General features: G+C 45.7%; 1 protein-coding gene across 1 annotated transcript in view; it reads left to right on the forward strand.

Annotated features, from left to right (window-relative positions):
* Positions 1-6,747, forward strand: part of LOC105562424 (E3 ubiquitin-protein ligase RNF220-like) — a 124,242-nt gene extending 117,495 nt beyond the window's left edge. Inside the window, exons 2-6 of the mRNA XM_012013258.1 lie at positions 1,151-1,422; positions 1,801-2,068; positions 2,804-3,264; positions 6,096-6,170; positions 6,598-6,747. Of these exons, the coding sequence (XP_011868648.1) occupies positions 1,151-1,422; positions 1,801-2,068; positions 2,804-3,264; positions 6,096-6,170; positions 6,598-6,669 (1,148 nt within the window). The 3' untranslated portion in view covers positions 6,670-6,747. The remainder of the gene's footprint in view (positions 1-1,150; positions 1,423-1,800; positions 2,069-2,803; positions 3,265-6,095; positions 6,171-6,597) is intronic.
* Positions 6,748-13,028: the final 6,281 nt, after the last annotated feature.

Below are 13,028 nucleotides of genomic sequence, written 5' to 3' on the forward strand. Positions count from 1 at the left end.
CAGTCTCTGGTCACCCCCTCTCATTCGCGCGGCTATCGCGCCTCGCGATAAGTATTCGCCGTCGTATAAAGGCCCTTCGGCATTCCTCCGACGCGGCGACGTTATGAAGCCACCTTGAGATACGAGCGATTAACGCGTAATTAAAATCAACCGGAGGAATCCGGCACGTCGGCACCGCGAACTTTTCCTATAAGTTTATGCATTTGCCTCGACGGCCGGTGCCGACGGACGGAACCGCGGGATGCGCGCGGTGCAGGCGGCGACAAGCTCTCGCAATTAATTATGCATTCCCGTCGGAGTGCGTCTGGCGCACGGCGAGCCTCGGGACAGAAGGATCCCGCTGGATTACCGGCGGGCACGCGGCCGTTTGCGCCGCGCTTTTTCCCTCGCCCCACCTCCTCGGTTGTCCCTTTCCGACTTTCCTCCTCTTCTTCAACTACCCCTCCCCCCTCCTCCGCCCCTTTATTCGCCATTTTACGGGGCAATAAATTGCGAGTAAACGAGCCGGACCGCGTTGACCTACGACGGTGGTTTTCGTTTCGCGGCTCGTTTCTGGGCTTAATGCGACGCGCGCGTCTCGACGGCGAGGACGACTCGACCCGTTACGAAAAGTAATTACGACCGCGAGTTGAATACTTTTTAAATCGCGTTAGCCGACGTCTTCCAAGAGGCGCCGCGGCCCCCGGTGATCCCGTTCCTCGAGCGCACGCGCTGGCTAAATCCTCACTTCCGGGGACATCAAAGGCGTCCTTCAAATGCGTTTAATTATCAAATAGGAGGGAATTTCTTTCCTCTCGTTCCGTTTTCCTTCTCGCTGAAAATTATTTCGCAGACAATACTTTTCATTAACGCACGAGAACGATACACCTTGCCGTAATGGCACTCACTTCTGTTTGAAAAATTCAGAGGAAATTTGGTAGAATTGCTCCAAGTGATTTGGAGCAATCGCAGCCTAAAGTATCCTTGTTACTCGCTGTTGAATTGCAATGAATAAAAAACGCAACTACAATTGACAACCGATTAAGAAGATCATTACGCAGTGGATAAATTGTAAAACATAATTGCTCGACCTGTAAGGTCTGCGAAATCGACACTGTTTTATTCTCAAGTGAAGCTGTTCTAATCGTAGTTTAAATTCGTTTCATTTCAGGCAAGAAGAAATTCCCCTCGGACCCATCTTGCTGTCCAGTATGCGGGGTGACAGTGAGACCTCAAGAACTAGAGCAGCACTTTGCTCAAGAGCTGGATCGATTGTACAAGGTCTCCTCGGCATCTTCGAGACCTCGACCCTCGAGGTCGACCTTACCGCCGACGCACCCCCAGGATCATCCCCATGGCCCGATGCTGCACGCCCCATCGGCGGCGGATGGCACCCCTCAGGGTAGATGGGAGACATACAAAAGGATCAAGGCCAATAGACAGGTACCGCACTTGTTGCCTCCCGTTTCTAATCCTTAATTGCGTCAACGATTAATTAAGTGCAAGTAGGCACGAATCTGTTGGCGTTAGAAGTTAGTTTCGAACTCTCTACGATTGTTGAAGAAAAATAAAAGCAGTACTTGCGCTCGAACCTGGACGACATGGAAGCTCAAACCCGCTCTAAGTACCACGAAAAGCAAAAGTGGTGCTCTAAGTAGACTCAAACCTGGACCAAATATGTTCGAATCTTTCATGAGTACTTTACTAAAACTTTTACTCCCTTCGAACTAGAACGCTTGTGGAAAGAAAGTTATTTAAGAAGAGAGCGAAAGACAGGTAAAAACTGTGTAATATATGATGTGCTATTTTTTTTCTGCGTAGGCCAGAATACGCATTAAGAATCGGAAGCGAAAAGCGGACGAGGCGTCCTGTCCAGTTTGTAGCGAGAGGCTATCGGGCACCCCGGAGGAGTTGAATCAGCACGTCGACCGGTGCCTGAACAAGCAGAACAACGGGAATCCGGCCGGGCAGAACGCGAACGTCGATGAGGAGGAGGTGGACGTCGAGGGCGATCCCGAGTACGAGGAGTACGAATGGGCCGGCCAGACAAGAGTGCGCGCCACTTCCATGCTCGTCGGCGGATTCTCCGGTGAGTCCAATCGCGGCTCTGAATTACACGCGCATTTATTATGATGCGCGCAGAAACGTGCAAATGTTTGCATTAAATTTGCGGTTGTTAAGCGCACATAATGCACGATTTTATATTTACCTAGAAACGTCAGATTAATAGGACATTAAATGCATTTATGCGAAAGCGTAAAGTAAATGTACGCTCGATAATTACGAATTGTGCAGGTCATAATCGTGCATTTATTTGGTTTGCCTTTTGACATAAAGGAGCGTTTCATGTCGCTTGAGATTAACGAAGGGCGATATTAGCGGGACGTGTACACTTCTACAGCAAAGATATATTTTACATCAATTTAAAGATTTTTTTAGACGGCTCCTTTAGAAAAATTATCCTGGCGTTATATGCCGAAGGCAATTAAGGCAAACTTTACCACGCGCAATTCAACATTTTTTAATCACAACTCCATATACACAGCGACATTCAATTTTTCTTCTTGAACAATTCACTCTACCATTCTTACATATGGTTTCAGAGACTTATTTGTGTAGATTGTAATGGAATGTACACGAATAAAAAATCTGCACCATAATGAGAAAGAAACTTTAAGCAGTCATCGGTAATATGCTTATCCACAAGCTTCTTCTCGAGTTCGCACTTTCTCTCACGCGTCGCTCGCCGAGAACGCGCTCCCGCGTTCTCTTACGCGTCGCTCGCCGAAACGCGCTGAGAGATCGCCGCTCCTCTGCTCCGCAGCTGCGGGCCTCGCCACTTCCTCGAGCAACCGCGGCGGTGCCAGGGGCGGCGGCGGCAATCAAGAGGACGAGGACGTCGATCTGGTGGTCGACGGCGACGACGCCGCCGAGTTCGGACCCGCCCAGTACTCCGAGGCGGACGTGGTCGCGCCGCGGGTCGACGGCACGCCGCGGGAACAGAAGGAACGGGATGCGCTCCGCGAGGCTGTTATCTCGCCGAACGCGCCGCACACGCCTCAGCAGCTGACCCCTGACTCCGGGCTAACGGCGCAGGGCCTGGTCGAGGTGAAGCCAGAGCCGGGCGCCGCGACGCCCGTCGCCCAGCAAAACGATCCCGACGAGGGTGCCTCCGCGTCGCCCAGGAGGGACGGTGACACGCCCGTCGTTGAGGCCCTTCGCGGCCGCATCCGCGAGCTCGAGGCCGAGATGCGCGGGCAACCCTTCAAGTGTCTCATCTGCATGGTGAGTCAATCAGTGATGATTGTGAATAAAGCGAGATTGCTGAACGAAGTTTACTTAACATTAAACCCTAGAATCGCCTAATACTGGACTTTTCAGTGCCGACATCTTTTTTTCTTTTTTCAATACGGCACTCGCTAAAAGTCAATCGGTGGATTGTCACGGAAAACAGTGAATAGCCACTGATTTGCAGTTATAAGTATACCACTGAAAATCGCAGTGGTGTACTTACAGCTGTAAATCAGTGACTATTCACTGTTTTCAGTGATAATTCGCCGATTGATTTTCAGAGAGCAGACTGCGCGCCGATAACTTTCGGTCTTGAAACACAGTCTGAAACTGATGTCGGAAAAGTGTACCTAAACATCGTAGTTTAGGGTAAAGTGACCAAATTCGAATCAGACACCAAACTCGATCAACAATTTGATGAGTCGCTAATAAGCGACAATATAGCATAAAGTTGTAAATACATATATAAAGGAGCAGAATTGAACGGAATTACTTTAAAATGTCGCTTATTAGCCCATCACATTGTAGATCCGAGTTTGGTTACCTTAGCCTACTGTTGAAAAAAAAGTGCAAGTATGCGCAAGAAAATATTATTAGGCACGACCGTATTAGGCGTTTATATTATTTGTATTATTTATATATTTCGGCCGAGTTTACTTATCATTATTTATTTAACGTCATTCATGCTATTACGATAGCAGCACGTACTTGAGTTTTGAAGTGAATCGTATAAAAGTGATGGTAATTTTTTAAAAATAATATTTTATGTCAATTAGAAAATAGTCGAAAATACATTTACATTCCTAGATTTTTAAGGGACGAAGTCGAGCCAAAAAGTGCTGCTTAGAAAACTGAAACTCGGCTGAAATAACAAAACAATTTATCGTTTGAATAATACGCTTCCGCGAAACGAACGAAACGATCGTAATGATAAAAATTAGGTTTCGCTCTCGGGCGCTTATTGAACGTAAAAACTGAACCGATTAACTTTCGAACGCTAATATGGCGTATGATTGTAATCGAGTCACTGTAATTAGTTCATCGTATCATATATAGATAACTTGCTGGTTTTAATATTGTGAAAAATCAAATTAAACGTGAAAAATAAGCCGGAAAAACGGCGCGCTTTATCGTGTTTTATATTATTACGTTCTTGTAATATTACATTATACATATTATTTCAGCGCGTTCCGTTCGCGATCTGGAAACGCATGTTTCGCAACTCGTAAATAATTGCGACGGCGTATAAAATGCGCATAAAATTCGACCGCGTTCTCCCGACGGCGATAGCTTGAAATATTTAGATCGTGAAATAAATTATCCCCTAATGCCCCGCTCGTATACGAATTAACGGAGTAGCGAAGGAGCATTACGTATAATACCACTTCTCAGTGTTTCCATCGTCGGCGCGATATTACCTGTCCACCGACTCGCTGCACTTCGTTATAGGTCCGCGATCACGCGGAATAACTCGCCGCGCGAGATAAGACGGCGATCTCGCTCGTAACGTGGTGGCAGTAAAACTCTGAAGGTGTATCGACCCGCGGCCGTTGCCGGCCACGATAAACGGGGCGTATTTGCCGATCCTGGGAAGAATGCCGCTTATGTAACGATCGCTTTAATTCATCTCGTGAAAAACCGCCCGGCCGTGAGAGAACGGTCGCTGGAGAACGACCTCGCGCCGATCGTTGGATCTAATCTCGCGCTATCTCGGCCGCGCCGTGACCCCGCCGCTTTGGTTTAATCCAGTGATGGCCAAATTAACACCCTCAGAAAGGATTTCTCTTACCGGGACAAAAATTCCTGACGCATTTATATTCCCCACAATCTCATTTAGTATAAAAATAAGACAATATCACAATAAAATCAATCATTCTTATTCTCCTCTATCGAATTTAAACAGATTGGCTTGCTATATCGAGACAAGAGTAACTTATATAAATGTAAGTTTATATTATATATTCTTGCGCTTAGAATAAAATTTCCCTCCATCTTACAACGCACAAAGTTCCCACCACGATATTCGACAAACGACGATACATACTATCATTTTATTCTAGATTTTAGAATCTTTCATTTAAGATTAAAATATTCCTTTCTCTATAACAAATATGATTGGCGCTACATCGATCCTATTTTATGATACATTGAAGTATAAGAGCATTGGACCCGGAAATTTTTCTGTGGGTGAAGATGAATTGAGGACCAAAATAAGATAGAGAATCTTATCTGGGGGCCGTTACATTGCACCTAACCCTTCATTAACATTTATCTTTACGTACAAATTTCTTAAAATTTGATATACGATTGGGAGTTTGAGATAGTTGATTGCAAAGAGTCTGATTTTGAAAATGTTCAAAAGCGTATTAAATATGATACAGTGCTTTAAAGGTTTAAGGGATTAGTGTATAGACAAACGAATATGTTTTGCATATAGTATTAATTAAAATGTCAATTATCAAAGCTAATCGTGACTAAATCGTAAATAAGAAATGTATAATACATTTTATTCTGCCACAAGTTCGGCACTGCTCAATCAAACGACGTCCGCAGTTAACTGATTATATTATCGATGGAGCAGAAAAATGAATCAGATCTGGGCTGCTATTTAGCCATCGCTGCATTAGTCTAACAAGAAATGGATCTCCGCTTTTCGATCGTGATAAGCGACTCATCTCGTAAGCTACAAGATCAATTACGTTGCCGTGCGCTTAACTAAATTAGCGGCAATAAGCTCGATATGTTTTATTTTGTAAGCAGTGGAGATGCTGAGCGTCTTCATCAAATACTTATCCTATTTATCGAGCGCGAATTCTCCATTTCAGGAACAATACAAAAAGCCGGTTACTTCAGTTTGTTGCTGGCACGTACACTGCGAGCAGTGCTGGCTGCACACGCTGGTGAGTGTTAATTGTTTACAACGGTGAACCTCTTCCAAAACGTCTAATTATTAATTTACTCTTAATATTTTATTATATTGCACGTCTCGTCGTGTTATCAGAAAACCTTCTCGTCTCAACGAGACAATGTAACACGCAACTCGCAAAATAATAATCGATTATTTTCAGACGTAATCAAAATTACCAGACGTTCGAATTTAATTTTCTGCCGTGTAACTACAGCATTAGTTTGATTAATGACTAGTGTATTCATCGAAATTTGTATTAATATGTCGAAAGTCCCTCCCCTCCCCCTCCATCCAAAACTATTATCTCAGTCGTTTCCTATTCTCCTGGCTGTTCTCCAAGTTCGTGGCGAGTTTTGTCAAGTAATATCACTCTGGTCGCCAAGCCCGTTGAGAATCGAGGTTTCTTGCCGCTGTTGCAGGGTGCGAAGAAGCTTTGTCCGCAATGCAACATGATAACGTCGCCGTCCGATCTGCGGCGCATCTACATGTGAGCGAGCTGACTCGGGAGCCGCGTTCTTCCCCCCAGCCACTCTCAGAGACTCGGGATCAGCCGAGCAGCGCTATCAACGAGCGTTCGACTCCTGTAAATACTTGTATATTTCTCTGCGTTACGTAAATTAACTCTCTAGTATGTACGTTTATGCATCTTAGAGCTAGTAAATTAACTCCGTTAGTTCTTAACGTTTGCCAACTGTGCGTCGCTCCAGGATCACCCGATTTGCAGTTTTGCACGTCCACAACGATCGCGGCCGACATATGCGTTTACACACACTTGCCGTCCCCGAAAGCTGTCAACTTTTTTCCGCGAATCTCGCCGCGCTATTCCGCCTCTACTCGTTATCGAAGCCGCAGCTGTAGGCTTGTCATTTTCACGGCCGCGTTGAAAGAGGCACATTCCGTTTCGACGATAAGTCTGTGAATCGCAACTTTTTTGATACTTGATTCGATATTTTTGCGACGGTGGTCTCGTCGCGGTGCAATTTTTACAATCGGAATAGTTGTACATCTGAAACGACTCTTTATTATCGAGCGATCATCATGTATTGTAAATGTACACCTCTAATGTATACACCCGGATTAAAGCGTATAACGGAGGGATCGTTTGTTAAACACGTGACAAAACTGTGAGACGCACCCGCGACACCGGTCCGCGTCGACGAAGGGTCGCATCGTACCCTCGGCAGTGTGTCTTCGTCTTACGAACGAACGATTAAGGAATCCTAAGATTACGCGAAAGGACGACGCGAGAGAAAGCCGATTGGCTGTGTAACTTTGTTTCCCTCCGAATTATTTGTACGGGATCTACAATCGTGTAACAAGAATTTTCCTTTGACCGCTACGTTTCTTAATGGTCGGCTTTCGACGCTCGTCGGTCATATAACTACCAGAACTCTTAGATCGTCGCCAAACCAGTCTCTCGCGATGCACCAGCGAGCTAATGTAAATACACTAAACGGATCAAGAAGGAGAAGTAAGTCCCCCGATCGCTGTTCTGTAATCGAAATAAAACGATCATGGAATGTACAATTGCGTGTGCGCTGCGTTGTCACGAGTTATTTCACTTTCTCCCCGGCCGAACCGACGATCCCAGATACTTTCGGCGGAGAAGAAGACACGGCAGGTACGTACGAAAATATATTTGCTATCGTTTTCATTTTGTAAATGGAGAAAACGGTTGACAAATATTTAAGAACGTCGCGGGGACCGCCACTGTTTTCTACGTCATTTCTTCCCGACGCGAAATAGCAAATATTAATAGATATTGCTGGAACGTTTGGACATTACAGAATAATTGGACGAATAATTAAATTTAGTTTCGTAATAATAAGTTATAAGATAGCGGAAATAGATAAAAGTCGCTAGAATGGCGGAAAATATATGAAAATGAAACGAAACTGTCGTGCGAATCTACAATGAAGTTCTCCAGTGGAACATGACGGTATTTGTCAAAGCTTCGTTGCTCGCCTACGAGCGCCTTTCTCGTTCGACTAAGCAAATTTTTCGAGCAAGAATCAACTACTGAGTTGAAAAATTAGAGTAAGCACGAAACAGTAATAATCTGTCAAATTTGATCCCCTTGGAGCGAATCCGAATAAAATTCAATCAATAATTGTTGAATAAAATCGTGCACGCATGAAAAAGAGAAAGAGCGATTTAAAAATGCAAGTGGTTTTGTAAATGTCTAACGTTTAATTTCCGTTCTTTATCTCTGTATTGCTCGCTTCGAACGAGCTCTGATTAAAGTCGCGGCGCAAACGGGACCGACGAGTAGGGGGTTCACGGGGAGATCGAAGAGGTCACCGCGGCCCTCGAGGAAAAAGGGTCACGCAAAATGGCGCGTCGGGTTTACGAACCGCGTAATAGGCGAGGGCGGGGGCGGACAACGGAGACGGAAGTAGAGGTGGCGAAGACGGAAGTGGAGGAGGTGGCGGCGGAGAAAGTGGCGGCGAAGGTGGAGCCCCGTATGGATCCGCGTTTCCAGAGAGGGAGGAAAAGAGTCTGCAGTCTGCTGGGCGCAGGCGGGATGCACTTTGAGGTGCAAACGCGACGCGGGGTCGCGTGACAAGATGGTGGCATGTGCGAACTATTGTGCGAGGAAACGAGAGTACGGAGTCCCCGCTTACCTCGCTCGAGATGGTGACGCATTAAATAAATAACAATGTTACAATCGAAGGAGAAAGTGCGCGAGAAAGCTATGTCGTTCGCACTGTTTACGGCTATCTGAAGCTTGATCGGTGACGTAGGCGTAACACAGGCATCGGAAAGCCGTCGTTTTAATTAAAATATTGCAAAGGCAATTTCTATCAATCTTTCGGAAATATGAGACGGACAAAATTAAATGGAATAGAACGATATACGTAGAGGAAAGTCCCCTATTATGAGACAAGTTCCTAATACGAGATAGCAAAGTTTTATTAAATTTATAGACATCATCTGTCGGTTCTATCATGAATTGATTGCCCTTAGAGTAAAACGTGTTTGGTGGGAAATTTATTGTTGGACCGCGTAAAGCGTCGCGAAAAAAGATTTTCGATTGAAGTTTGATGTTGAAAGCCCACTATCTCATATTACAAGTCTATCTCACAATAGGGGACTTTCCTCTTTGGATGTAATTACCGCGCCTCCTTTTGTAGGCAGCTCGAACGGATTGAATAGAAAAGGTCGTTACTGTTTTGCGAGTTTCCCAATAATTAATAAAAATCTGCGAATAAGCGTGTATTCGCGCGGTTTAGGGACAAGAGACAGCCCAGGCGTGTAACAACCGCAAGCGTTGCGCGCTGGGCTCTTTTATCACCGAGTCGCAGACGCAAGTTGATTCGCGCATCTTTATTAATGTTTCATCGGTTGTCCAAACCTAATAAAACGGTAAAGGGCTTTTCTATTCTGTTAACTCGCTCCACAGGAGATGACACGATGACTGTTTATATATAGAAATTTTTCAGTTGCCGAATTTGTAATCGGCGGACTTTATTTTTCAACATTCCTTGTCGCAGGAGCTCTTGAAAGTTTTAACCGTATCGCATCAACAACTAGCGACTGTACATTTCGCAACCACGTCTGCAGAATCTTTACAATGTTACCTGTCACATTACTTACCACTAATCCCTCCCCGTTACGCTTTTATCACCGTTCTATGATCTCGACGACGTTCTCCGGCCTTCCAATTCTTGCTCCAGTTTTATTTCTATTTCCAGACTACCGAGATAATATATTAATCATTCGTTATATTCATTCGATTTGCCATTTCGATCTAATCGTCACGTTTCCTATTTAACACTTATACCAGCCACTCCCAGTTACCACTGCACGCATACTTACCCAGAAGCGTATTCTAAAGAAGGTAAGCTGCAGAGACCTGGGCTGGGGCTGGTGCGGATTCACCACCGCCGGGTAAGAGGCAGTCGATGAAGGAAAATGTGGGGGCTGCTCCCCGCGGTGGAGGTGGACGGTGGTGGTGGGAACGGGGGGGGAAAAAAAGGAAGGAAGAGAGAGCGAGAGGAGCACGGTTGTGGAAAAGGTCCGGGAAATCCGGCCGAGCGACATACCTCCCGTGAAAGGTGGGCTCGTAGGTGGAGGCGGCGAAAGCTCCGCCTCTCCCTCCATCGTGCTCTCCGTCGCGCCGCGACGCGTTTTCCTACTTACGCGCGAGTTCACGTGCGAGAAGCTCGCCCCGAGCTCGTCTGCCCGCAGTCAATCCCGCGGAGCGCCGCGAAAGACGCCTCTGCCTCCCCCCCCCGCCCTCCCCCTCCTGCCGCCACCACCTTCCCTCGCCCTTCCGAGTCATTGAACTCTATTCCATCCTGCTGCATAGAAATGGAAACGCTCGGGGTTACCGTCGAAACTGTCGGCGATACTTTGTTGTGGACGGTGCTGGGTAATATCGTAGATATAGACCCATGGGAGAAACCCGGAGATAAACGTAGGCGATCTTAATAGCGGCGGATAAAATGCGGACATAGCCCCGAAGGATATTTCGAAGATAGCGTCAGGGAGAGATCGACGCTCTTCCTGAATTTTTTATCTATTGCAGATTTATTCCCGGCGCCGCGATAAACAATTTATTACATTATGTTACGTGACGTGCCGTGAATTCGTCATTTTTTTTCAAAACGTTATACAACGCAGCGCAAACGATTCGCTAATATCAAGCAGGTATAAAACGCAGAGTTGCACTAAACAGATTTCTCTTTCGACTTTCTTGAATGCCTAATACTTTTTGAGTCTAATCTACAATGTGTTTTTCGCAACGAGAAACATTCTATTTTACACAGGCAAGTCGATATGCTTAAAAAATTTGTCGACAATGCACGATTGCGCAATGTATAACATACAGTTTTATCAATACGCGCAAATTTTTTAAATGTGTTTATTGGTTACAGAATAAAATGTTCCTAGACGCAAAGAGCTCATTGTAGATAGGTCGGGCTTCATAATCTTTTAACACATCGCGTCCATCAATAGGTAATTCACGTCTTGCTATAAGAAGTAGATTCTTGAATTAATCAAGAAATACAATTATAGGGGAAGTCAAATCTTTCATTTTTTTTTAAGTTAAATCTTTGAAACTCTCATTCGTACCACTCGCGCAATAGGAAATTGTCGATTGGAAATTTTCCTCGCTCTCGCGCTAGCCCCAGCCAGGTCTCTGCAGCTTACCTTCGTTAGAATACGCTTCTGAGTAAGTAAGTGTGGAGGTAACTGGGAGTGGCTGGTATAAGTGTTAAACAGGAAACGTGACGATTAGATCGAAATGGCAAATCGAATGAATATAACGAATGATTGATAGATTATCTTGATAGTCTGGAAATAGAATCTACGTGCATCGCGTGGCATTATTTGTTTCAACGCATTTTAATATGATTTTAAAGTTATCGCCTGATGATCGCTCGATATAGTGGAAGGGAGAAAGCTAGTCCAACAGCGCAAGTCTACGATGGCAATTATACAATTGGACTTTGGCGACATTTCGAGCAAACGTCTCTCGCAATTGTGGTCCACGACCGTGGCGGCGGATCAGGGGCTCGATTCTTGAATTACTTCGAAAGAGAAACGAAAATTCTGCCCTCACAGAACAGTTAAGAGTCGATCGGTTAAAATCCATGCGAATGGCCAAATCAACTTTGCAACTTTTCTGTAAGAGCCGAATTTTCGCGTATACGTTTCTCCTTCGAATAAATTCAAGAATCGAGCCCCAGCGGCCCAGAGAGACTACAGGACTCCAAGGCCGCGCGGCCGCACGTGACAACCGCCCGCGAGCGTCTGCGGTCTGGCAACGTTCCGCGACTTCGTCGGCCCCGGAGGAGGCCGTAACACCGTCACAGCGGGGCGTGTTTCTCGCTCGGCGAACCCCGCGAGCGGAAGGGATGACGGGCCTGCACACGGCGCAAGTCGGCCACCCGCTTCCGACGCCTGCGGACTCGATTCGCACCGCGCGTTACCGCCCCCTTTCGCCGAAGGGGGGGCAGGCCGCGTCTGAGAGGTCCTCCCGTGCCCGCCGCTCGGTCCCCTCGTCCTGCGGCACCTTCGCGGGCGTCGCCGCGAAAGCCGGGAGAGAGGATCAGGTGCGCAATCCTCGCAGCGTCTTCCACGCGTCGCTCCTTCTCGTCGCTCTCGCGTCTCTCGCCCCTCACCCCCTCCGGCCGCCACGTCGCGCAACCCTTCCAATCGCGCTGCTTTTTTCGAACCGTTCCCCATCTTTGTCCGCGAACTTCTCTCTCCCGAAAGAGTAAGAACACGCGTACGCAAATTGAGAGCGAGAAACGCGCGGCGGACCGAATATTTTCGTACACGCTTGGTGAAGGTTTGCCAAATTCGATGTCTGCCTGCGTGAGATTAATTGGAGGCGATAAGAGACGGCGAGTGATGAGACGATAGTCTGCGTGTACTTATGAGTTAACACAGCCAGAAAGTTAACATTTTTATAATAGTAAGAGAAGGACTTGAACATCGAGGATTAAACCGCGTATGCATATAATACACTTCTTCCAACCTTTACAAATCTCGAAAAATCGATAACGATTGCCATAACAATGGTTATTTTTGTAAATGTTACAATACAGAAATTCGTAATTTTTACAATTGACTTTTGTCATTAAATTCAAAGCTACGACGGCGACCCAAAGCTGCATGTTAAAAAATTTTATGCCAGAATCACTTAGCAGGGAAAAAATGTGCGCTTTTAAAAAGTAAATTTTTGATATAAAATAGAAATAAAGCAAGACTTATTGCAAAGTTGTAAAATTACATCTAGGTGGAAATTTATCTCTATTAATATCGCTAAATGTTGAAAAAAATTGCTTTGCTCCTCGTTTTTATAAGTAAAAGATTTCGCGAGTCGCATGATTGTTAA

The sequence above is a fragment of the Vollenhovia emeryi genome, unplaced genomic scaffold (assembly GCF_000949405.1).
Source record: "Vollenhovia emeryi isolate VEMERY1.0 unplaced genomic scaffold, V.emery_V1.0 DF939189.1, whole genome shotgun sequence".
Classification (NCBI taxonomy): domain Eukaryota; kingdom Metazoa; phylum Arthropoda; class Insecta; order Hymenoptera; family Formicidae; genus Vollenhovia; species Vollenhovia emeryi.